This window comes from Chiloscyllium plagiosum, unplaced genomic scaffold (assembly GCF_037043375.1).
Source record: "Chiloscyllium plagiosum isolate Xiang-an unplaced genomic scaffold, Cpla_swu_hap1 HiC_scaffold_30, whole genome shotgun sequence".
NCBI classification, from domain to species: Eukaryota; Metazoa; Chordata; class Chondrichthyes; order Orectolobiformes; family Hemiscylliidae; genus Chiloscyllium; species Chiloscyllium plagiosum.
In genome coordinates, this window is record NW_028270168.1 from 30966636 (window position 1) to 30991308 (window position 24673).

At 39.5% G+C, this 24673-nt stretch overlaps 1 protein-coding gene across 2 annotated transcripts in view; it reads left to right on the forward strand.

Moving 5' to 3' along the window:
• Nucleotides 1-2681: 2681 nt before the first annotated feature.
• The window catches only part of eloa (elongin A), a 55555-nt gene continuing 33563 nt past the window's right edge, over nucleotides 2682-24673 (forward strand). For both annotated transcript variants that reach the window (XM_043717743.2, XM_043717744.2), the window contains exon 1: nucleotides 2682-2773. In XM_043717743.2, coding sequence (XP_043573678.2) covers nucleotides 2699-2773 — 75 coding nt within the window. In that variant the 5' untranslated portion in view covers nucleotides 2682-2698. The remainder of the gene's footprint in view (nucleotides 2774-24673) is intronic.

Genomic DNA, 24673 nt, shown 5'->3' on the forward strand with positions numbered 1-24673 from the left:
TTGAGTTAAGGGTAGAATGTTGGTTTAGACACATGGAGACCTCTCCATTCTTTTACACATAATGACATTATTCTTTTATTTAACATCTTTACAAATCAGTGGAACAATTAGATGGACCTTAGTTTAACATTTCTTTGGAAGGATGGGACCACTGGCCAATTGCTCAAGACTTGGAGACAATATTACTTACTACATCAAGCTTGCATTTAACATCATGTTAGATTGGATTTGGACAGTAAAATAAGTTATAATTACGGCCAAGGTTACATTTTCGTTAAACTAGACTCCAAACATTTTCTTTTAGGTTTACCTGAATGCACATGCTTTCTAACAATTACTTCAGCTTTTGGGTCTATGAATACTTTGTAAACAATTCTTAATTTAATCAAAAATGTTTATAAAATTACCTCTTGGACAGAGAATTGATGATAACTTTGGTAACAGAGCCATGAAAATCAATAAGATCCCAAGTTTAATTTCCCAATCTGTGCTTAGATGCTATAATCAGCTCAGTAATAGGAATGCTACAACTGGTGTCAATGTACTTACATTAAATAAAGGACAATTATCCAAGATTCCTGTTCTTCATTGCTATCCATTGTGTTTGGTGAACGTTTACAGATGTTGATGCCCAATTAACGGTCACTTCTATGAGTCCGTGCAATAAATTATCTTTGTAATTAAGCTGTCACACAGAGAATAGTCATTTAAGAAAAGTATTGCTGTGCAACAGTGGTCTAGGAACTCTGTTCCCTTTAGAATGGGAGAGAGAAAAAGAAGGGAATTAACCTGAGGCGGGGAATATGTGGAGAGAAATGTAATTATTTTCATATTAAAAGTTACTCATGATTCTGCATACACTTCTCAATAGCAAATTCGCAACAGAAAGTTGGTCACTGTATGAGGCTCCCATTAGACTCTACGGTAGACAAGCAGGAGACTGGAAGAACACAGCAAGCCAGGCAGCATCAGGAAGTGGAAAAGTCAACATGTTGAACCACTTCTTCGGGTCGATCAAAGGAATGGAAGGGAGGGGGAGGGGCTGGGAAGGGAGTTGGGGATGGGAAGGGAGGTTATTTGAAATGGAAGAACTCAATGTTGAGTCCTCTGGGCTGTAGGCTGCCCAGGTTGGAGATGAGGCATTGTTCCTCCAATTTGCAGTCTGATTCGATGTGGCAATTGAGAAGGCCAAGGATAGTCATGTTGGAAAGGGAGTGGGAAGGGGAATTAAAATGGGGGGGTGACTGGGATTCAGGTCGGCCCCCTCAGGCCCAGCTGAGATGCTCAGCAAAACGTGCACTGAGTTTACATTTAGTCTCCCTGAAGTAGAGAAGACAACATCGGGAGCACCAGATACAGTAAACTAGGTTGGAGGAGAGGCAGGTGAATCTCAGTCTCACCTGGATAGGCTGCTTGGGGCCTTGGATGGAAGCGAGGGTTAGGGCTCTATGTCAAAAGTCCTGTTAATAGTTTTCTATATTAGGTTTCTCGTTCTTTTTTGTGCAGACTATATCCCAAGAGATGTAAGATATATACCTTGAACAAACTTGCAATTCATCTATTAAATGCAGAATGTTTTCATGTCGTTTGAGTCAAATAATAGTCATAACAATGAGATGAATGAATGTCTCATACTTCTTTAGCTCACCCTTATCCATAAAACCCTGCAAATTTAATTGTGTCCTTTCTCAGGCCAACATCTCTGTCACATCTGTGGTGCATCAGCTGTGCTGGGTGGGTCACATTGTCTGCATGTGGAACACAAGATTCCAGAATAAATTACTTATTCTGAGTTTTATATGGCAAGTGATTACCAGGAAGGCAGGGCAAATGCTTAAAGGATGTCCTCAAGTTATCTCTTAAAAATTATAACATTCCTACTGTCACCTGGGAATCTCTCTTCCACAACCACACAAAGAGCAGAAACATCCATGTGTCCCCACTGTGAATGCCCGAGACGGTTTAGAAATCTTGCAAATTGCAATTCTTTGCCTTTTTGAACAGGCACAAGCACAAACATGGGCAGAAATTTGAACATCCCAAAAACCTCCATAGCTCCATACAGCTAGCCGTGGATTCTTTTGTGATCTCAGGAGTCACAACTTCAGAGTGAAAGAAAACAAATCCTCAGTCTCCAAGGACTGCCTGAGATGCAGAGTCAGAACAGTAAGCCTTGTTCCTCTTGAAACCAAACTGTTTAATATCAGCTTACTACATGGAGCAGTTATATTAGTTATTAATAAAGAGAATTATAACAATAATTCCTATAAAATCTAGCTTTCATGTACCATTGATACATTTAATCAACTGTACCTGTTTGTATTACTATTATAAACTGCAACAACAACTTGTATCTGTATGGCAGCTTTAATAATGCCACAAGCGGATTTAAAGGAAAATTCGACAGCCTTACCGCATTTTTTATGATTCCAAACGGTTATATTAGGATAGGTTGTCAGTGAGCAACGCTATTTAATTTAATGGAAATTAGCAATTTTATCTTTTCGTGAGCATAGATTTTTTGTGTTGACCGATGTTGAACTCCTGAAAAGCACAAAGTGGAAGTTGCCAAGCCACGCGTCAAATTAAGATGGAGGTTGTGAATAAGATCTATCAACTACAACGGGCAGCTATTCAATTCCAGGTTGAATGTGTGGAAGCACTTCCGGGTGGTTGCTGGGCCAGAGACGGTGGGATCATGGCTGCAGACGGGTTGCAGGAGCAGGTTTTAAAGCTGCAGACTCGCTTGTCAGAGACTCAGGAACCGAAGAAGGTAAAGAATTGCAAGTTGCAAGGTTTCTAAACCATCTCGGGCATTCACGGTGGGGGCGCAACTCTAGAAACGGGGGAACGAATCTTAACACGAAGACATTTGACTTAACACCTGGAAAACCAATGATCGATCCATTGAATAATACAGTCCAAGCATTGGGGAACTAGGGGTCAGGCCAAGGGTCCTTTGCCTGGATGTTTATATTTAATCTGAGGTGTTAATCAGCTTGTTTTATTAATTTTACATCTTAACTTTCTGTTTACAAAAACAAAAATACGCGTGTGTCTTCACTCTGTGAGTGAAAGTGATGACATTGCATTCTTTGATTCTTATAGGAGCCCCCATTTAACTGAATTAAGTAGAACTGGTTAGTATACTTAAGAGAACAGAAATGTTTTGCTGCCACGTTGACTTCAAATGTAATATTTTTTTTTATTTTACAAACCATCCAGAACACTTTTTGATGGGATTAGTTCAATTTTTAAAAAATTGGTAATGAATAATTAAGTGATGGATAGAGTAAATGTATGAAATGGTGTTAGTAGATAATTTTGATAGCTCTGCATTTGGGGATCTCAAGAGTGTAAGTTATGTATAAAGAAAGCTTGTTGTTTGCTTAGTTGAATTCTGTTGATTTTTTAAAAATTGAATTAGTGGATATTATATCAGTGCTGCAATTTGTTCAGTATAGGATGCTGAGCAGGCAGACTCTCTGGCCTAGCCTCTTGTAAATATGAGGTTCATTGAAAAATTTGCCCATGTCATAACTGGTGCTAAATACCATTCATTCATCACCTCTTGGCTCGCTGACCAGAATTGGGTTAAACAATTGCTTAATTTTCAAATTTTAATCCTTATTTTCAAATTTTCATCCTTCTTTTCAAAACCTTCAGTAGTCTAGCCCCTCCCTGTTGTACAATGTAATCCAGCTCCACAATCCTCTGGGAAATTTCACGTTTCTTTAATTCATGACTCTTGAGCTGTGCTTTTAGCTGCCAGGCATTTAGCTTTGGAATTCCTTTCCCAAAACCCTCTGATTCTATCCTCTTCCTTTAAGATACTCTTGAAAAGAGACTTCATTGTTAGAATTTGTCCAAATATCTTTTTCTGGCTTGGTGCCCTGTTTTCTGCATTATAATACCTCTAAAGTGCCTTAATGTTTTGTTATGTTAAAGGTACTATATAAATGCAAATTGGTTTTATAAAGGGCAACTATTTCCACTTTCTCTAATCAAAGGACAATGTGATGTTATAACAGAAGCTTGCCCCAGTTGTATCTCTCTAAGATGTGGCAGAATGTGAAGCTTCTGTCTAAAGGTAAAAATTTTAACTCTTAAGATCTATGCTTTGCAACTGGATTTCAATTTGATTTATTTTGGGCTTTCTCGTTCATTCTTTTCTTATTTCTGTAGTTTCTATTTGTCAGGAATTGCAGACTAGATCCCCTTTTGAAGCTGATGTCTTTGATTTAAGTCCCACCTATTTAGATGTAGTATTCCAATAGTTGTATGTTATAAATTACAACCAGTAAAGATTGCACCCTACGTTAGAAGCCATACTTTGCAGCAATATGTTGTAAATAGGGCATAAAAATCAAATTGGATCTGAATCATTTTAATCCTAAACTAAATTTAATCTGCTATTGCAAGGGTAATGTTTTAATCAACTGTATGAATGCTTCTACTCAGTCCTAATCCCCACTCCTCAGCAGGACAGCTGGCAATCTGGGAGCCAAGTGTACTGTAACAATTTCAAAGATGTCTGCATCAATGCTCAAAGCAATCTGGCCATTTTGGGGATATTGCAATAGTCTGTAATGGATATTGAATTCTACCATCAGTTAAGTGATTATGTGTACCCTGAGGGTAATCTTGTGACTTTTTCATACATGTCTAACTTGTGAGGCCAGTTTAATGACTGTTGTTTGAATGGCCAGGTGAAATACATTACGTTCAGTCTCATAGTGTCATAGAGGTCTATAGCATGGAAACAGATCCTTCAGTCCAACTTGTTCATGCTGACCAGATATCCTGAATAAATCCAGTTCCATTTGCCAGCATTTGGCCCATATCTCTCTAAATCTTCCTATTCATGTTGTGATGATGCTCCTTTTAACAAGGTTATGTTATGCTTGTTTTTTTTTCAGTGCGGTCGTAAAAGATACAGACTCTACAAAGTCTAAATTGAAGGGTTTAAGGGCCAGTCTGATTATAGCAAACAGATACTACCTCAGGGAACAGGCTTTCAAGTTTTTTTGGGGAAAAAATACACTTGTACAATGAAAGGGGAGCAGCCAGTTCTCCCAGCTCAGCTTTACCTTGGTTTGGTTTTTAGTAGTAGTGTTGAAAAAAACTGCTGGATCTTAAAGAAGCAGCTCCGTGCTGACCTCTCTCTGACTTCTCTCCCATAAGAAGCTGTTTGATGTTACCTTTTGTGCCAAGGGGTGCTTATGAGGCTTGTTGCAAATATTGGGAATAGCATCATTAAGTTGGTATAATTTATTGGGTTTTTGGATGGGTTAAGTTATTTGGTATTCTGTTCTCTTTTGTGTTTTATTCGGTAATCTTGTAAATAAACTCTGTTTTGTTTAAAACAACATGGTTTGACCAGCTACATCCCTCCTGGGATATCTGCGTTACATCTACTTAAAACAACTAGCAAAGTTAGAGTCTGTGACACTTTCTTGAAATGCTTTGAAGGGATCTGGCCTTGTCAATGATAATATACCCATCCAGATGCCTTTTGTGAGATTTGAAAATGTTGGTGGCCTTTCTTCTTTAGCAGTTTAACAGCTAAATGACTTTGACTGCTTCAAAAGTCATTTAATAGTCTCACATTTATCATATTTTATGATCTGAAAACTTTGAATTCTAATACTGTATTTTGTTTTACTGATTCCAGATTTTTAAAACTGAATTATTTGTGAACTCTCATTCCAAGGATTAATAATCCAGTATTATAACCACTGCGCCACTGTACCCATGATAAGCATTGTAGGTTTTATTTCCAGACTTGGTGTGGAGCCTTAGTTCAACTCGACATGTTTTCCAAAGAGAGGGCAACTTATTAATTTGGGACTGATGAACATCACAATCAGATTTTTGAGTGGAAGAAATATGTGTATTTATCAATTCCTTGTAATATGAAAATATTTTAACTCATCCTGATATTGACCTTTTAATTCGCACTGCAAAGTACTCAGTCTAAAGTTTTACCATTTTGTCAAATGAAAAGCCATTGGTCTCAAACATTGTGTATTCTTAGTCCATTGATGCTGCCTGATGTGCTGAGTATTTCCAGCATTCTGTTTTTAGTACATGGATTTTAGCATTGTTTGTTTCCATTTTTATTATTGGATACTTTCTAAATATAGGTGAACAAAAGTTATCCATGTGTGAATAGTTGTCCACAAGGGATCCCTTCAGCAGCTGTGTTTGTAGGATTGCTTTATTGAAGAGCTACAGTTGCCTAATTAGACTGAAAGGTGAAGTCTTGATAAACATCTGCCTGGACTAAGTGTAAAACGGCTTTGCACTATTCCAATTACTCCAGTTTATAAAGAGAATTTATTCCTGGAAAATTGATTATTTTTCCAAAATTGAGCAGTAGAATAATGTTAAAAGGCAACTAGTTGGCTGGGAAGAAATTGCAAGTTGGTATGCAGTCAAGATTTTGATGCCATGCGCACATCACATTATTATCTTTCACTTCTACTACAGTCATTTTTATACAATCACTGAAAAGAACTTTTTTTGAAATGCAAAATTGCTGATTGTCAATTGGAAATTATAGCAAAAAAAATTGTAATTTGATTAGTTTGTAGGACATACATTCTGTGTATCATTTAAGTATAGATTTAAAAAATGCTTTCCTGATGACCCAAATAGGTAAGATTAGTTCTGACAGACCCAAGAAAGATGTGGAAGGTTCCACTCCCAAGATTCAATTGTTTCTGAACAAGTTGATATGATTAGTTACAGGTTAATTCACAACACTGGTAAGATGGGAAAGAGAAACTTGCTGTCTTTCTGCTGATTTGTTATCCAGGGCCATCTGCTGGAGGTACATGTAGATATAAGATAATGTTTTGGCTATGTGTGTTCCCTTGTTAAGTCACCTGTTGACAATTTCACTCTCTGAGCATGTGTAGAAGTGATGTTTTCTAAGAAATATGTCATCTGCTTACTCTTTTGAGCAAAATGTACTGCTTCACATTTGCTGATGTTGAAATTAATTTGGCAATTAAATGCCCATTCTGCAAATTTGTTAATGTCAACTTGTACTATTTCATTTTGTCTCCTTCATTACTAATGACACCAATTTGGTGTCATATTTAAATTAATAATCCAAATCATTTATACACAGCGAACAACAGTCGTCCCACAAGAATCTTTACGGAACATCACTTCACATCTATAGCCAGTCTGACTGACTGACTGATTATTTTCTATTTTGTCTGACATGGAAGGAGTTCTGATTGAATTATCTTCCAGTGCTTCAGTTTTGTTCCTTGTTGTCTTATGCATTATCTGAGTTCCATCTGAGTGTCTTCCTGCTTGAAACTGAAGTTCATGTAGGCTTTTCCATTTGAAATAGGAATTGCGTTGAACATTCATGTGGAAGGATAATGTATGTCATATAAATCTTGTTGGTTTGTTTATGCTGATGAGAATTTTGGATGTTCAAACAGTGATTGATATAAGTTGAGGTCTGCCATTACACCATTTGTTGAGCAGACCTTGTTTCCTCTGGGGTACCTGCAGAAAAACAATGAACAGCTGCTTTGAACCTTGGGTTGAGTGATCAAACTGTGTGCTCCTCTTGCCAAACATCCTAGGCAACTATTTCTGTGCAATTGGTCAGTAAAACTATTTACTGTATACCATTGCATTGAAAGCTCTATCATGCTGTAGTGTTACCTATAATCACTTGGAAAGAAGACATAGTGATTCGTTAGCAAGAGAGCTGGTGTTCAACTGCTCGTCTTGGTTAGCTGGAAGACTCGGACATTCTTTTCTCTTGATTTTGAAATGGGGCACAAGGACTCAAAGAAAGCCAGTTTTGAACATGTAGTAGTGTCAGGTTTACTGGTACAGAAAGGACTACATATTTTTGTTGAAATGATTTTCTGCATTTTCTTTTGTTTTTTTTAGATCTGTTAGAATACCTTGTAAACTGAATCTGATTTGATATTGTACTTCTTGCTTTTGTGGTTGCCTTGACACCCTTTTAAAGGAGAAAAGATACTGAAAACTGGAATCGGGGAATATAACCATTTCCTCAGTATTGTAAACAAGTATAAAAATCTCTTGAAGAACAGAGGAAGTGGTAGAGGTGGATATTACAACATTTAAAACAGATTTGGACAGGTACATGGATAGGACCAAATGCAGGCAAATGGGACTAGTTAAATTTAGGATACCTTGTCAGCATAGGCAGGTTGGACCGAAGAGTCTGTGTTTCTGTGTTTGTGTTTTTGACACTGACTATAATTCTATAAGTGTAAGTGTTAGGTGATCTGATGTTTTAGAAAGAAGTACACAGTTGGAGTTCTGTAGCTGCTTTCATGACCCCAGTTTGCTCTAAACATTTTACAGCCAATGCAGTACTTTTAGAAGTATAGGTACTGTTGCAATTTCGGAAATGAGGCTGTCTGTTTGTATCCAGCAAACACCCATAAACAGTTCTGTGATGAAGACCAGATAATCTTTTTAGTGGTTGTTGATTGAGAAAAATAGAGGCTAGAATAATTTAAAGTCAATTTGAGAAGACAAGCTGATGTGCCAAACCTGAGGTATCTGTATCCATGTTTCTCTGCTCACAGAGATTAACGCTATGGGAATATTTTCATTACCTGGGTTTGATTGTCATTATAGTTACTCCTATTTAGTTTCCCACAGAAAGTCCATGATATTCAGACTCATTTGAGGCAATGATATGTTGTGCTTTAAACAGCTGGTTTTAAATGGTGTACAGTGTTAAAGAAGGACAAGAAACATTGATTAAGAAGTACATTGTGAAACTTGAATTCTGTTTGTGTTTTGTGGGTAGCATTGTTACTGTTCTAAAAGGCAAAATTCTTGTGTGTTTAAAAATTAATAATATTAGTCACCACATTTCTATGTAAACTGAGGTATGAGAAATGCTTATTGTTGCGATGTAAGCAATTATTAGTGAATCTTTAATAATCAGTTGATATTTAACACAACCATTTCAGATAAAGCAACTATGCCCTTGATTGTTTTTATTTTGTTTCGTATTAATAAAGAGGAACATTTTTAAAATTCTTTTTGATGTTTCTAGATTTTTGACAATTAATTTGCTTCCTCACTTTCCATGTTTACCAGGACCTCTCTTTGTGTTCATTTGTGGGGCACAGGCACCATTGGCTGGCCAGCATTTATTGCCTGTCCCTAGATTCCCTTGATAAGGTGGTGGTGGTGAGCTGCCTTCTTGAACTGCTTTAGTCCATGTGCTGTAGGTAGACCCACAATTCCCTTGGGCAGGGAATTCCAGCATTTTGACTCAGCAACAGTGAAGGAAAAGTGATATATTTCCAAATCAGGATGGTGAATGACTTGATGGGGAACTTGCAGATGGTGGTGTTCCCTTGTAACTGCTGCCCTTGTCCTTGTGAATGGAAGTAGTCATGGATTTGGAAGGTGCTGTCTTAAGATCTTTGGTGAATTTCTGCATTCCATTTTGTAGATAGTACTGAACATCAGTAATGGAGAGAGTGGACACTTGCGCATGTTGTGCCAATGATTTGTTCTGGGTGGTGTCAAGCTTCTTGTGTCATTGGAGCTGCACCCATCTAGGCAAGCTGGAAGCATTCCATCACATTTCTGACATGCCTTGTAGATCATGGATTGGCTTTCGGGAGTCAGGAGGTGAATTACTTGCTATTTCTAGCCTTTGACCTGCTCTTGTAGCCACTATGTTTATGTGGTGAGTCCAGTTGAGTATCTGGTCAATGGTAAACCCTCCAGATGTTAATATTGGGTTTTCAATGATGGTAACACTAATGCATGTAAGGAGCAATGGTTAGATGGTCATTTCCTGGCATTTGTGTGGCATGAATGTTATTTGCCATTTTTCAGCCCAATTCTCAATATTGTTCCGATCTTGTTGCATTTGAACATGAACTGCTTCAGTATCTGAGGAGTCGCAAATGGTACTGAACATTAGGCAATCACTGGTGGACATTCCCACTTTCGACCTTGTGATTGAGGGAAGGTCATTGATGAAGCAGCTGAAGATGGTTGGGCCTAGAATACTACCCTGAGGAGCTCCTGTAGAGATATCATGGATCTCCAACAATGACCTCCAGCAACTACGGCCATCTTCCTATGTGCCAGTTCTGACTTCAGGAGAATTTGCCCCCTGATATCCATTGATTCCAGTTTTGCTAGGGTTCCTTAATGTCATACTTAGTTGAATGCGGCCTTGATGTCAAGGACTTTGATTCTCACCTGATCTCTGGAATTCTGTGCATTTGTCCATGTTTGAATCAAAGCTGTAATAAGGTCTGGAGATGAGTGGCTCTGTTGTAACCCGACTGGCCTTACTGAACAGATTATACTGAGTAAGTCTTGCTTGATAGCACTGTTTATGACACTTGCCATCACTTTACTGATCATTGAAAATAGACTGATAGGGCAGTAATTGGCCACATTAGATTTGTGCTGCTTGTGTACAGGGCACACCTGGGTATTTTTCCACATTGCCAGTATTGTAACTACTGGAACAGCTTGACTAGGGAGTGGCAAGTTCTAGAGTATAAGTCTTCAGTATTATTGCCAGAATGTTGTCAGGGCCCACAGCCTTTGCAGTATCCAGTGCCTTCAATTGTTTCTTGATATCATGTGAATTGAATTGACAGAAGGCAGGCATCTGTGTTACTGGGACCACTGGAGAAGGCCAAGATGGATCATCCACAAGGCACTTCTGACTGAAGGTTTCTGCAAAAGCTTTAGCCTTATCTTTTGCACTGATATGTGGGACTATTCAATCATTGATAATAGGGATATTTGTGGAGCCTCCTTCTTTAGTGAAATGTTTATAATTGTCCACCACCATTTACAACTAGATGTGGCAGAACTACACCGCTTAGATCTGATCTGTTGGTTATGTGATCATTTAGCTCTGTCTATCACTGTTTGGCAAGCCTGTTTTGGTAGCTTCACTAAACTCATTATTAGGTATAACTGGTGCTGTTCCTAGCATGCTTTCTGCTCTCTTCATTGAACTAGTATTGATCCCCTGGTTTGATTATAATGGTTGAGTGAGGAATATGCCGGGCCATGAGATTGCACATTGTGTTGGATTACAACTCTACTGCTTTTGATGGTCCATAGCATCTCATGGATGCCTAGTTTGAGTTACTAGATTTGATCGAGGTCCGTCCCATTTAGCACAGTGATAGTGCCACACAAAACGATTGAGGATATTCTCAATGTGCAGGAATACTGATTCATCAATCAAGGGAGGATGGTACGCTGTAATCACCTGGAGGTTTCCTTGCCCATATGTAACTTGAAGTTGAGACTTTGTGGAGTCTGGAGTCGCTGTTGAGGACTCCCAGGGCAACTCTCTTCTCACTGTTTACCACTGTGCCACCGCATCTGCTGTGTCTGAATGCTGGTGGAATGGAATATATCCAAGGATGGTGATAGGGAGTCTGGGGCATTGGCTTTAAGGTATGACTATGCTTGACTGGTCTGTGAGACAGCCGTCCCAATTTTGACGCTAGCCCCCAAAATGTTAGTGAGGAGGACTTTATCGGGTTGACAGGACTGTTTCTGCTATGGTTTTTTCCGGTACCTAGGTCGATGCCAGGTGATCCGTCTGGTTTCATTTCTTTGTTGGGACTTTGTAGTGATTGATACAACTGGATGGCTTGCTAGGCCATTTCAGAGGGCAGTTGACAGTGAACCACATTGCCTTGATACTGGAGTCACGTGTTCATAGAATCGTAGAATCCCTGCATTTGGCCCAACGAATTCACACCGACCCTCTGAAGAGCATCCCGTTCAGACCCATACTGCCTTCCCTATTCCTGCAATCCTGCATTTCCCATTGCTAATCCACCAAGCCTGCACATCCCTGGACACTGGGCAATTTAGCATGGCCAATCCACCTAACTTGCACGTCTTTAGACTGTAGGAAGAAACCAGAGCACCTGGACACAGGGCGAATGTGCAAGTTCCATAGTTTCCTGAGTTGGATATTGAACCCAGGTCCCTGGCACTGTGAGGCAGCAGTGCTAACCACTGAGCCACCGTGCCATCTGCACAGTTATGGCCAGACCAGGTAAGGATGGCACATTTCCTTTCCTGAAGGACATTAGTGAGCCAGATGATGTTTCCAATATGATTTCATGCTTATCAATAGACTCTTAATTCCAGATTTAAAAAAAAAAATTATTGAATTCAAATTCCACCATTGACCCATTCTGGGATTTGAATCTGGGCTCCCAGAACATTAGTTGAGTTTTTGGATTCATAATTATAATACCACCAGGCGATCACCACTTCTCTGACGCTCAGGAGCTTCCTTTAGCTAAAAGGGTAAGATAATTCATGTTGACATTTTTTGAACAAACCTGTTAAGGTGTGTGTTGACTGACTACCAAGACTTTCAACTTATTCTCTCCCTTTCAACAAAAGATTTACAAGGATGTTGCCAGGGTTGGAGGATTTGAGCTATAGGGAGAGGTTGAATAGGCTCAGGCTGTTTTGCCTGGAGCGTCGGGGGCTGAGGAGTGACCTTTTATAGAGGTTTATAAAATCATAAGGGGCATGGATAGGATAAATAATCAAAGTCTTTTCCCTGGGGTTGGGGAGTCCAGAACTAGAGGGCATAGGTTTAGGGTGAGAGGGCAAAGATATAAAAGAGACCTAAGGGGCAACTTTTTCACGCAGAGGGTGGTACGTGTATGGAATGAGCTGCCAGAGGAAGTGGTGGAGGCTGGTACAATTGCAACATTTAAGAGGCATTTGGATGGGTATATGAATAGGAAGGGTTTGGAGGGATATGGTCCGGGTGCTGGCAGGTGGGACTAGATTGGGTTGGGATACCTGGTCGGCATGGACGGGTTGGACCGAAGGGTCTGTTTCCATGCTGTACATCTCTATGACACTATAACCATTTCCTGTCATTCTTCCCCAACGATCAAATTCTGTTTTAATGAAAGATCACCACGTGAACGAAGTATGTCTAGTGCATTGAGGTGCATGTATGGCCCTGAAGAGCTGTTCATTCTGTTGTCATAAATTTTAATATACAGGTCACATAATAAGCACACCATAGCTATATTTTGATGCTGAAATCACTGGACATGATGCTTGTTCTGACTGTACAGTTTTCCTGTTTATTCAGCAAGGGATGTTGTTGTATTTTCAATAGCTGTCTCATCTGCTCCATCACTTAATTGATTTGTTTGTATTCCTTTGGAGCTTAATGTTATGTGGAAAATGTTTTAGTTACTGGCACATGGTCAAAAAATGTTATCTGTTCAAAGAACTGGTAGTATGAATGAGCATTTTATGTTCAAAGCTTTCGCCTGGTGATTGGCTGCTGTTGCAATTTCAAGAACAGTAAACTCACACAATGTAGCAATAGAAATCTTCTGCTTTTGGGAGAAGTGGGTTGAAGCAAGAGGCTACCATCATAATTGATCTAATTTCAACTGCCAAGGTTGACAGGATGAAAATTTTCTGTGAACTATGTGTAATTATTTTAAGTAGTTTCAGCCTACCTCACATTGGGATTATGCTTTGTTTTCCATTGCTTGTTCACCAGTGAGTTTCTTTTTTGTAATGTATTTTGTAGAATTATTCTTTTACTCAATAGATCTCAGATCTGTGACAGAGTACAGGACAATATGAATGGAATTTTTAATGGTATCCTATTACACTTTTCCCCTCGTGGGTAGGTTCGTCCCATTACAGTCGGCTGCAATCAGAAATTTAGGGTAAGGGGAATCTCAATTATGAACTTGATTGTCTTTTCATGAGATAAGTTAAAAATCACACAACACCAGGTTATAGTCTGACAGTTATATTTGGAAGCACTGCTCCTTCAGGTAGCCATGGAGTATGTTCATAAGACACAGACTTTATAGCAAAAGATAGCAGTGTCATACAACTGAAACGATACATTGAGCAAACCTAGATTGTTGTTAAGTCTTTCATCTTTTAGAATGGTTTGCAGCTTTTGGTTCATTAATATTTAAATCCAAGAACTACTTTTAAGTCACATTCTCGAGATAACTTAAAGCTTCATAAAAGATGACATCACAGCTCAGACAATGTCAACCCGCCCATGCCGATCAGTTATCCCAACCCAATCTAGTCCCACCTGCTAGCACCTGGCCCATATCCTTCCTATTCATATACCCATCCAAATGCCTCTTAAATGTTGCAATTGTACCAGCCTCCACCACATTCTCTGGCACTCATTCCATATCTCCACCACCCTCTGTGTGAAAAAGTTGCCCCTTAGGTCTCTTTTATATCTTTCCCCTCTCACCCCAAGGTCCCTTTAGTTCTGGACACCCTGACCCCAGGGAAAAGACTTTGCCTATTTACCCTATCTATGCTCCTCATAATTTTGTAAACCTCTATAAGGTCACTCATCTGCCTCCGACGCTCCAGGGAAAACAGCCCTAGCCTGTTCAGCCTCTCCCTGTAGCTCAAATCCTCCAATCCTGGCAACATCCTTGTAAATCTTTTCTGAACCCTTTCAAGTTTCACAACATCTTTCCGATAGGAAGGACACCAGAATTGCACACAATATTCCAACAGTGGCCTAACCAATGTCCTGTACAGCCGCAACATGACCTCCCAACTCTTGTACTCAATAGTCTGACCAATAATGGAAAGCATACCAAACACCACCTTCACTATCCTATCTACCTGCGACTCCACTTTCAAGGAGCTATGAACCTGCACTCCAAAGTCTCTTACCATTAAGTGTAAAAGTTCTGCTAAGATTTGCTTTCCCAAAATGCAGCATCTCGCATTTATCTGAATTAAACTCCATCTGCCACTTCTCAGCCCATTGGCCCATCTGGTCCAGATCCTGTTGTAATCTGAGGTAACCCTCTTCGCTGTCCACTACACCTCCAGTTTTGGTGTCATCTGCAAACTTAGTAACTGTTCCTCTTCTGCTCGCATCCAAATCATTTATGTAAATGACAAAAAGTAGAGGACCCAGCACCGATCCTTGTGGCACTCTACTGGTCACAGACCTCCAGTCTGAAAAACAACCCTCCACCACCACCCTCTGTCTTCTACCTTTGAGCCAGTTCTTTATTCAAATGGCTAGTTCTCCCTGTATTCTGTGAGATCTAACCTTGCTAGTCAGTCTCCCATTGGGAACCTTGTTGAACGCCTTGCTGAAGTCCATATAGATCACATCTACTGCTCTGCCCTCCTCAATCCTCTTTGTTACTTCCTCTAAAAACTCAATCAAGTTTGTGAGACATGATTTCCCACACACAAAGCCATGTTGACTATCCCTAATCATTCTTTGGCTTTCCAAATACGTGTACATCCTGTCCCTCAAGATTCCTGCCAACAACTTACCCACCACTGACGTCAGGCTCACTGGTCTATAGTTCCCTGGCTTGTCCTTACCACCCTTCTTAAACAGTGGCATCACGTTAGCCAACCTCCAATCTTCCGGCCCTTCACCTGTGACTATCGATGATAGAAATATCTCAACAAGCGGCCCAGCAATCACTTCTCTAGCTTCCCACAGTGTTCGAGGATACACCTGATCAGGTCGTGGGGATTTATCCACCTTTACCCGTTTCAAGACATCCAGCACTTCCTCCTCTGTAATCTGGTCATTTTGCAAGATGTCACCATCTATTTCCCTACATTCTATATCTTCCATATCCTTTTCCACAATAAATACTGATGCAAAATATTCATTTAGTATCTCCCCCATTTTCTGTGGCTCCACACAAAGGCCGCCTTGCTGATCTTTTGAGGGGCCCTATTCTCTCCCTAGTTACCCTTTTGTCCCTAATGTATTTGTAAAAACTCTTTGGATTCTCCTTAATTCTATTTGCCAAAGCTGTCTCTTGTCCCCTTTTTGCCCTCCTGATTTCCCTCTTAAGTATACTCCTACTTTCTTTATACTCTTCTAAGGATTCACTCGATCTATCCTGTCTATACCTTACATATGCTTCCTTCTTTTTCTTAACTAAACCCTCGATCTCTTTATTCATCCAGCATTCCCTATACCTATCAGCCTTTCCTTTCACCCTAACAGGAATATACTTTCTCTGGATTCTCGTTATCTCATTTTTGAAGGCATCCCATTTTCCAGCTGTCCCTTTACCTGCGGACATCTGCCTCCAATCAGCTTTCGAAAGTTCTTGCCTAATACCGTCAAAATTGGCCTTTCTCCAATTCAGGACATTTGTATCCTAGAACATTAAGCTGCCAGTCCTGCCCCTCCCTGAGCCATGTTTCTGTAATTGCTATGATATCCCAGTCCCATGTTCCTAACCATGTCCTGAGTTCATCTGCCTTCCCTGCTATGCCCTTTGCATTGAAATGAATGCAGTTTAATTCATTAGTCCTACCTTGTCCCTGCCTGCCCTGACTGTTTGTTTGACTCGCTTCTGTTCTCAACTATACCAGTTTCAGATTGATCTCTTTCCTCACTATCAGTGTGGTAACCATTAAACTCTCTTTAAACTGTCACTTCTGACAAGAAGTACATATCACTGCAAAGGCCATTTTTGCTCCTTCACAATCCACAGACCCAGAAATTAACACTATCTTATTCCTCTACAAACGCTGCCCCAGGTTAAATTAATAGTTATGGCTTATATTTTAAGTTTAATCAAGAGACCTATCTCTAAAAACATATATAATCAAGAAAGAACCCACTCTACTCACTACTGCACATTGTCTGTAGGCCACACATAAAACCACGATTAACTTATCTGATTCTGTGCTGTGACCTTTGCCCAACCGTTCCTCCAAAATCAGTTGTGAATTTCACTGTTTGTTAATTTTCCCAGATGCACACCGATGTCCAAGTAACTGTGCAGGTTTTCTCTCTCTCTCTTTCTCTTTCTCTCTCTCTCTCTCTGTGTGAGTGTGTGTGTAAGTGTAGTGGGGCCACATGTAGTGTGACATGAACCTAAGATCCCAGTTGAGGCCATCCTCGTGGGTACCTCATGGGATAACAAACAAACATATTGCAAATACTCGACAAGGTATAGTAGCATCTGTGGAGAAAAACAGAGTAAATATATCTGATCTGTGACCTTTTCATCAGAATGTCCTTTTTCATGGACTGTTTGTTACTGACACTGGAGGTTGCCAAGTTTAGGTTTCTTTTTGTTAAATTTCTCCACCGTTCTTAAAATATTTACATCTTGTTGAAACCAAACCCAGTTGTAACCACATTTCCATGATCTGCAGGGAAGCTATGTATGTCCCCAGACTGAGTATTGTTCGTTAATTAACCCTCTATTTTCCTCATTTTCTCTTCCTTCAATCACTGAAGCTACAACTAGCCACCATGTTGCCTGGAAGATGTTGAATGTAAATGTTATTTGTTATTGTGTTTTGAGCTTGAACTTTGCATTATAGTTTTGTATTATATTTATTGCGATATCCTACATTTGTTAACATTAAATACATAGTTAATTACTAACTTGACTTAAAATTTTCCAACATTTAACCATAATGCATTGAATTTCCAGCTCTTAGTTTTTAACAGTTTTGTACAAGTATAGTGTTGGTTTTTTTCATTTCCATCCCATTTTGGAGGCATTATCTCATGCTTAAATTATACCCTCCATGTGTATGTCCAGGCCTAACCTCTTAAACTGTGGGTTTTTACCGTTGATACTTTGCCACCCTGCTTCTACAAAGGTTTCTGGTGGTAAATTGCACAATTTTCTATGTTTGTTTTCATGTTGAATCATTTTTATGATTTTAAATTTGTGTTCTTCTGCACTGTTCTTACTGATCTGTGAAAACAATTTATCTCCATTATATTTTTTTATTACCTGGCATAACTCCATTAACCTAGTCAATCTGTTGAAAAATGCTCTGTTCTAATTCTCATGTCTTCCTTCGTAAGTGGCCTCCCTCCTGCTAGTTTGATTGCAGAATCTTCATGAGATCTGTATCTTGGGTTACAACAGAGCCATTGCCATTTTATATTTCTTTATGGCTGTCTTCTGTCATTTTACATATACTTCCTGTCTGCTCTTGATGCCTTATTGATAAATGGTTTATGATATTAGAGGTGAATGTCTTCAAATTATGGTCTTCGAATTCAAATCTTGCAGTGAACAACTTTGAAACTCACACACCTATGTACATAAACAATTTCTCCCTCTGACCAATGACAGCAAGGATAATCCTTTTCATGAATTACCATGTAGACTGACCATGATTATAAATTACTAACATGGTTGTGGCTGTTCATTATATTAATAATGCCATAACTAGCATACGAGTGCTGGGAATAATGTAAAGATGTGTTTGTAAGCATTAGGTAGCTGGTTTCAACTGGTTCAGTGTTCTTTGAAAAGAAACTTTTTTAAGTAGGCAGCGAAAAGTGATATGATACCATATATTGTCAAAATTAAAATGGCTTGCTTTCAAAACTACACTCTAGTACCTTGCTCCTTGTTGAAAAATGCTGGGAGTGTATACTTTACTGTGGATTCTGAAAAGAAATTTATACGATTGCAAAGTGACAAGGAAATTAGGCACAGGACATCCTATTGCAGACCAGAATTTTTCGACTCTTTCCTTTTCTTGTGACTGGTTTGATAACAGTTTCCATAAGTAGGTCATCTCAGTTGCAAGCCAGAATGTCAGATAGTGAAGTCTTAATGTATGAATTGTTTACTTATTGATAAACATCTAAACTGCTCAATCAATCCATCTATCCTCCATAAATTTAGGTGATGATAGAAGATCATCACTATGCAGTACGTTAACATTTCAAGATTGATTTGACAAACAAAAGAATTCATAAAGTGGCAAAATACTGTACATGAGTCAGCAATTCATACCATCTGTTGTGACAACTCTTTTAAAAGTCTGTAGTTTTGTCAGCAGACTATGGTAAATAAACACTTGTTTTGCTGTGCATTATCTTTCTTGGTCTGGATGAACTGAAATGGAAGATTACTGTATTTTACAAGAATATTTTCTCTTTGAAATACAAGTAGAAAACAAAAATTGCACTACCAAACTGTTAGCAGTCTTAGTACCTTCAGTCAGCATAGGACCTTTTTATAGCCAAACAGACCAGAAAGTTGCCTGCTTTTTCCCCTTTACATTAAATTTATTACTTTTTGCCTTGATAAAGATGAACACTTAATTTTTGCATTTAATAAAGCTCCACATTGATATTAGCGAATGGCCTATACACTTGAGTCCCTTTTGCTTCAGTTTCATTGTCATTTTGTGGAAGAGACTATAATTCCCATCACTCTAGTGGAATGTTTTGCTCCTGATGAGGATGTACTTGTGAGCAACAAATATTCTTGCACACTCGCACACTTTTGCTCTCGCAGCAAAAGTCATGAGCTTCCAAAAGCGGGTCAGTAGCAAATTGCATTTTTTATCTGCTCTGTTTCAGAGAATGCAAATCACGGATTCCATAGATCAAAGTATATTCTCTAGCTGTGAGCCAAAAGGTAACTGAACAGCTTGTTCAGTTTCTAATCAGTTGGAAAAAATCCATTTTAAATCCGGAGTATGTGGCGCTATCACCAAGATGGCCACTTGTCATTTGCACACATATTGGCAATGACATGACACCGAGGAGAAAGTGAGGACTGCAGATGCTGGAGATCAGAGCTGAAAATGTGTTGCTGGAAAAGTGCAGCAGGTCAGGCAGCATCCAAGGAACAGGAGAATCGACGTTTCGGGCATAAGCCCTTCTTCAGGAATGAGGAAAGTGTGTCCAGCAGGCTAAGATAAAAGGTAGGGAGGAGGGACTTGGGGGACGGGTGTTAGAATTGCGATAGGTGGAGGGAGGTCAAGGTGAGGGTGATAGGCCGGAGTGGGGTGGGGGCGGAGAGGTCAGGAAGAACATGACACCACCATGACAGAACCTTCTGGCTCCTGGCTGTGTCTTTCGTGTCAGAACCTTCTGGCCACCCCCTGTCTGTGTTGTTGGACTCTGCCTAGTCACTGCTGACCACATATCTCATTGCACGGTTTGCCACTTTGGGCTCTTTCTGAATATGCCAGTTTTCTTGTTTATTTTAGGAGCACTTTTGACATGGGTGCTTCAGCAGTATAAGTGGTGCAAGTCTAATAAAACCAAGCACTCATAAATTAGTTCTGAAATAATGTCATGACCACTGGTTTCAGTGTGCTGATACTCAGGAGATTGGCTACAAAGCTGTACTTTTTATAAAATTGTGGGAAGTGGGTTTGACTGGCTGGCCACCATGATTGCCTGTCCCTAGTTGCCCTTGAGAAGCAGTGAGTTGCCTTCTTGAACTGTTGCAGTCCATGTCCTGTAGACTGACCTACAACACCTTTTGGGGAGGGAATTTGAGAATTTTGACCTAGTGACAGTGAAGGAACAGTGATATATTTCCAAGTCAGGATGGTGAATGACTTGGAGGGCAACTTGTAGGTGGTGGTCTTCCCATGTATCTGCTGCCCTTGTCCTTCTGGATGGAAGTAGTCATGAGTTTGGGAGATGTTGAACTTTTGCAGTGCATCTTGTGGATAGTACACACTGAGCGTCTGTGGTGGAGAGTATTGATACTTGTGGATGTTGTTCTAATCAAACAGGCTGCTTTGTCCTGGATGTCAAGCTTCTTGAGTGTTGGCAGAGTTGCACCTATCGAAGAAGGGCTTATGCCCGAAACGTCGATTCTCCTGTTCCCTGGATGCTGCCTGACCTGCTGCGCTGTTTCAGCAACACATTTTCAGCTCTGATCTCCAGCATCTGCAGACCTCACTTTCTCCTTGCACCTATCAAGGCAAATTGGGAGTATCCCATCATGCTCCTGACTTTGTCTTGTGGATGGTGGACAGGCTTTGGGGAGTCAGGAAGTGAGTTACTCGCTGCAGCATTCCTGGCCTCTGGTCTGCTCTTGTAGCCAATATATTAAATATGGTGGGTTCATTGAGTTTCTGGTCAATGGTAACCTCAAGATAATGATAATGGGGGTTTCAGTGATGGTAACACCATTGAATATCAAGGTGCAGTGGTTAGATTGACCATCTACCATAAGAACCATTGCCTGGCATTTGTTGAAGAGTTGTCACTTGTGCTGAACATTGTGCGATTATTGGGAAATATTTCTACTTCTGACCTTATGATGGAGGAAAGGTCATTGATGAAGCAACTGAAGATCATAGAATCCTTAAAGCATGGAAGCAGGCTATTTGGCTCATTGCGTGCACACTGATCCTCCGAAGAGCATCCCACCCAATTAAAATGAGAATTTTTACATGTCGAATAACTCAGCCCACCCTCTGGTTTGCTGTGGCCTTGACTTCCCTTTCCTCGAATTCCTAATTCAGACTGGTCTGTTAGTGGGTTGTATTTAACAATGATTTCTCGGATGAGATTAACCAAGCTAGTCAGATTGTTTGTCATCAACAAACAAAAAAAAAGAAACTATTAGAGAAACTCAGCAAGTCTGGCAGTATTTGTGGAGAGAAAAACAGTGTTAACGTTTCGAGTCAAGTGACTTTTCTTCAGAACGCTCTGTCTGCCTACCTGCCAAGATGTACGTCAAGTGAAAATTTAATCAAGGTATTGGGGAAGAGAATGCAAATAAATAAAATCACACTCCTTTTTATTTGAAATTTGGCTTTGAATTTAAAATGATATCAGAGACAACTTTCCTGTGATATGTTCTTTGATCATAATGGAGTAATAGTGATTAGGTCAATGTATAATAGGGTAACAACAGAAGGTTAACATGATATTATAAGGATCAACTACAATAATTTCTGCCCTTATATAAAAAACTTGATCAAAATTGTATTTATAATTAATACTACTTTCAGCATTTCAATGCTCAAAATGATACTGAATCTCAAGGCATAGCTGTTTCTTGATATAAACAGTCAGATGTTTTTCTATTTAAAGCGGTACTATATAATTTCAAAATGTACTTTGTGGTATAGCATTTTTGGATTTAATTTATTTTTTTTAAATTTAATTTGAATTGCAGGACTATTTGCTATTGTATTTATTCACATTGCGTTTGCTTCAACATTTTTTAACAAGGAAAATTAATAGGAAGTACTTTTGGGTCATACTGATAGATATATCAATATTTTAGCATGCTAGTTATCTTATATGGTTTTAGTTGTAACTTGATTTTTTTAAAGAGCAAACCAATACTATTGAAGGATGGGTGAATTGTGCCGTTTGTCACCTTTAAGATGATAGCAGTGTCAGGTGGTTGCTATTTTTGACATTTGGGCAACTGTGCCGTGTCAAAGTAACCGTTTATAATTGGCATCAGCAACCACTGAGGGTGAGATTCCCATAGATGGAAGCTGATGTCAGTGCAAGTTCAGCCATTCCAAAGTTGACTGCAGGAACATCAGCAACTTGCCGTATATAGTACCAGAGCAGCTGTACTTCTGCCCTGTTGTTCTTTCTACATAATCCTTTTTGTGACAGTGTTGTTTAACCTGCAGCAAGACATGTGAAAGCTGTTGAAGTATTTGGACTTGAGCACCTGTCCTGGTTAAGTCCAAATTACTTTAGTTATGATTTGTATGGGCATTGGCTCATTGTGACTTACGAGACGGGAATGATACCAATCTTGTAGATTCAAGGTCCACTTGAGACTTGATTATATAATCCATGCTAACACATCGGTGCAGAACGAAAGGAGGTAAAAGATACCATGACACTCTGAAAAAGAATGGGGAAGACACCTCCACATTTAGCCCTTCAATCATTACAATTGAAAAGTAGATTGGTTTTTAAATCAAATGATCACTCCTCTGTCTCATTGTTAATAGTACAACCTTGCTGTGTGCAAATTGGCTGTGGTTCCTCTATTACAACAGCGACTACACTTAACAGCAAATTCCTTGGTTGTAAAAGTACTCAGGACATGATGAGGATGTGAAAACTGTGACATAAATACAAGCTTTTCCTGCTTTCATTGTCTGAAAAAGATGACCTCACAAGAGATTGCTTTTAATTCTTTTGAGGAGAGCAGTGCTAATTTCCTCTTTTTGTATTAAAAGCAACAGTTTAAATCAGAAATCTATAACAATCCCTCTGAGACATTGAGAATGAATGTATTCCGCAGTAACACAGACTGGAAAGGACCAGGGTTCCTGGTAACAGATCTGCGACTGAGAGGGTTGGTCCTGTACAATTCAGTGATACTGGGCCGAGGAGGGAAGATCACCGTGATTTCTGTGTGTGATCATTGTTTCTAGTGACTGGTTATGTGGCTATCTGGTGAGGAGAGGCGGTTCCTCATGCAGAAATAACCTGATTTTTCAGTGCTATCACCAAGTGTTCACATGGCCATGACACACAAGATAGCTGGCATCCGTTGAATTGAGCACAAGTGAGCTAGCATTTGTGAAATAATATCCAGCATGACCTCCCTCCATGATGAGATCAGAAATGGGATGTTCAATTATTTCCAGTGTTCTGTATAATTTGGAACTCTTCATATAAGGGAAGTCTTGGCAGTATGCTGCAAGAGCTGGACACCATAGAAGTGCCAGGCAAAGACTATTTCCAACAAGTATTTCTAACCATCTCCCCTTGCTGTTAAATTTCATTGCTATCATTGAATTACCCATCCTGGGGTCACCATTGACCAGAAACTGAAATAAACTAGCCATAAAAATACTGCCAACAAGGGCAGGACAGAGGCAGCAAATTATGCAATAAGTGCATTCTCCTTTAAGACCTCAAGTTGTTGGAGGTAGTATGTTGGCATGGATAGAGAATTGGCTAATGTGCAAGATAGAGTGAATGGGGATTAGGGGTTCTTTTTCAGATTGACGTGTAGCCAGTGGGGTTCCACAGCAATCAGTGCAGGGAAAGCAACTGTTTACAATTTAAGTAAGTGTCTTGGAGGAAGGAAGTGAATGTAATGTAACCAGATTTGCAGATAACACAAAAATAGATGGAAAGGCAGGTTAAGAGAGGGATGCAAGCGGTTTAGAGAGATATTGATAGGTTATGTAAGTGGACAAAAAAATTGGCAAATGGAATCTAATGTGGGAAAATGTGTAGTTAATTTTGGAAAGGAGAACAAATGAATAGAGAATTATTTAAAAGGAGAAAAACTGCAGAAAGCTGTAACACAAAGGGACTTGGAGGGACTTGAGCACGAGAAATAGCTAGCACACAGTTGCAGCGGGTAACTAGAAAGGGCAATGGAATGTTGGCTCTTATTTCAAGGGGTTTGGTGTATGAGAATCGTGAAATCTTACTGCAACTTTACAAGGTGCTGGTGAGATCACATCTGGAGTACTGTGAGCAATTTTGGTCTCATTGTTTAAGGAAAGGTATGGTTTCATTGGAAGCAGTTTGGAGGAGGTTCACTCCGATGATCCCTGAACGGAGGGTTTGTTGTATGAGCAAAAATTAAACGGGTTGAACTCTACTCGTTGGGAATTTAGAAGAATGAGAGGGGATCTCATTAAAATAAAGAGAATTTTGAAGGGACTTGACAAGGTAAATGCTGAGTCGATGATTCCCCTCTTGAGAGCCTACAACCAGGAATTGTTGTCTCAGAATTAAGGGGTGCCAATTTAAGATTGAAATGAGATGGAATTTCTTCACTGAGGTTTGAATGTCTTTGGAACTCTTTGCCAGAGAGAGCTTGTGGTGTCAAAGTTCTGATATATATTTTAAGGCTGAGATAGATTCTTGATTGGG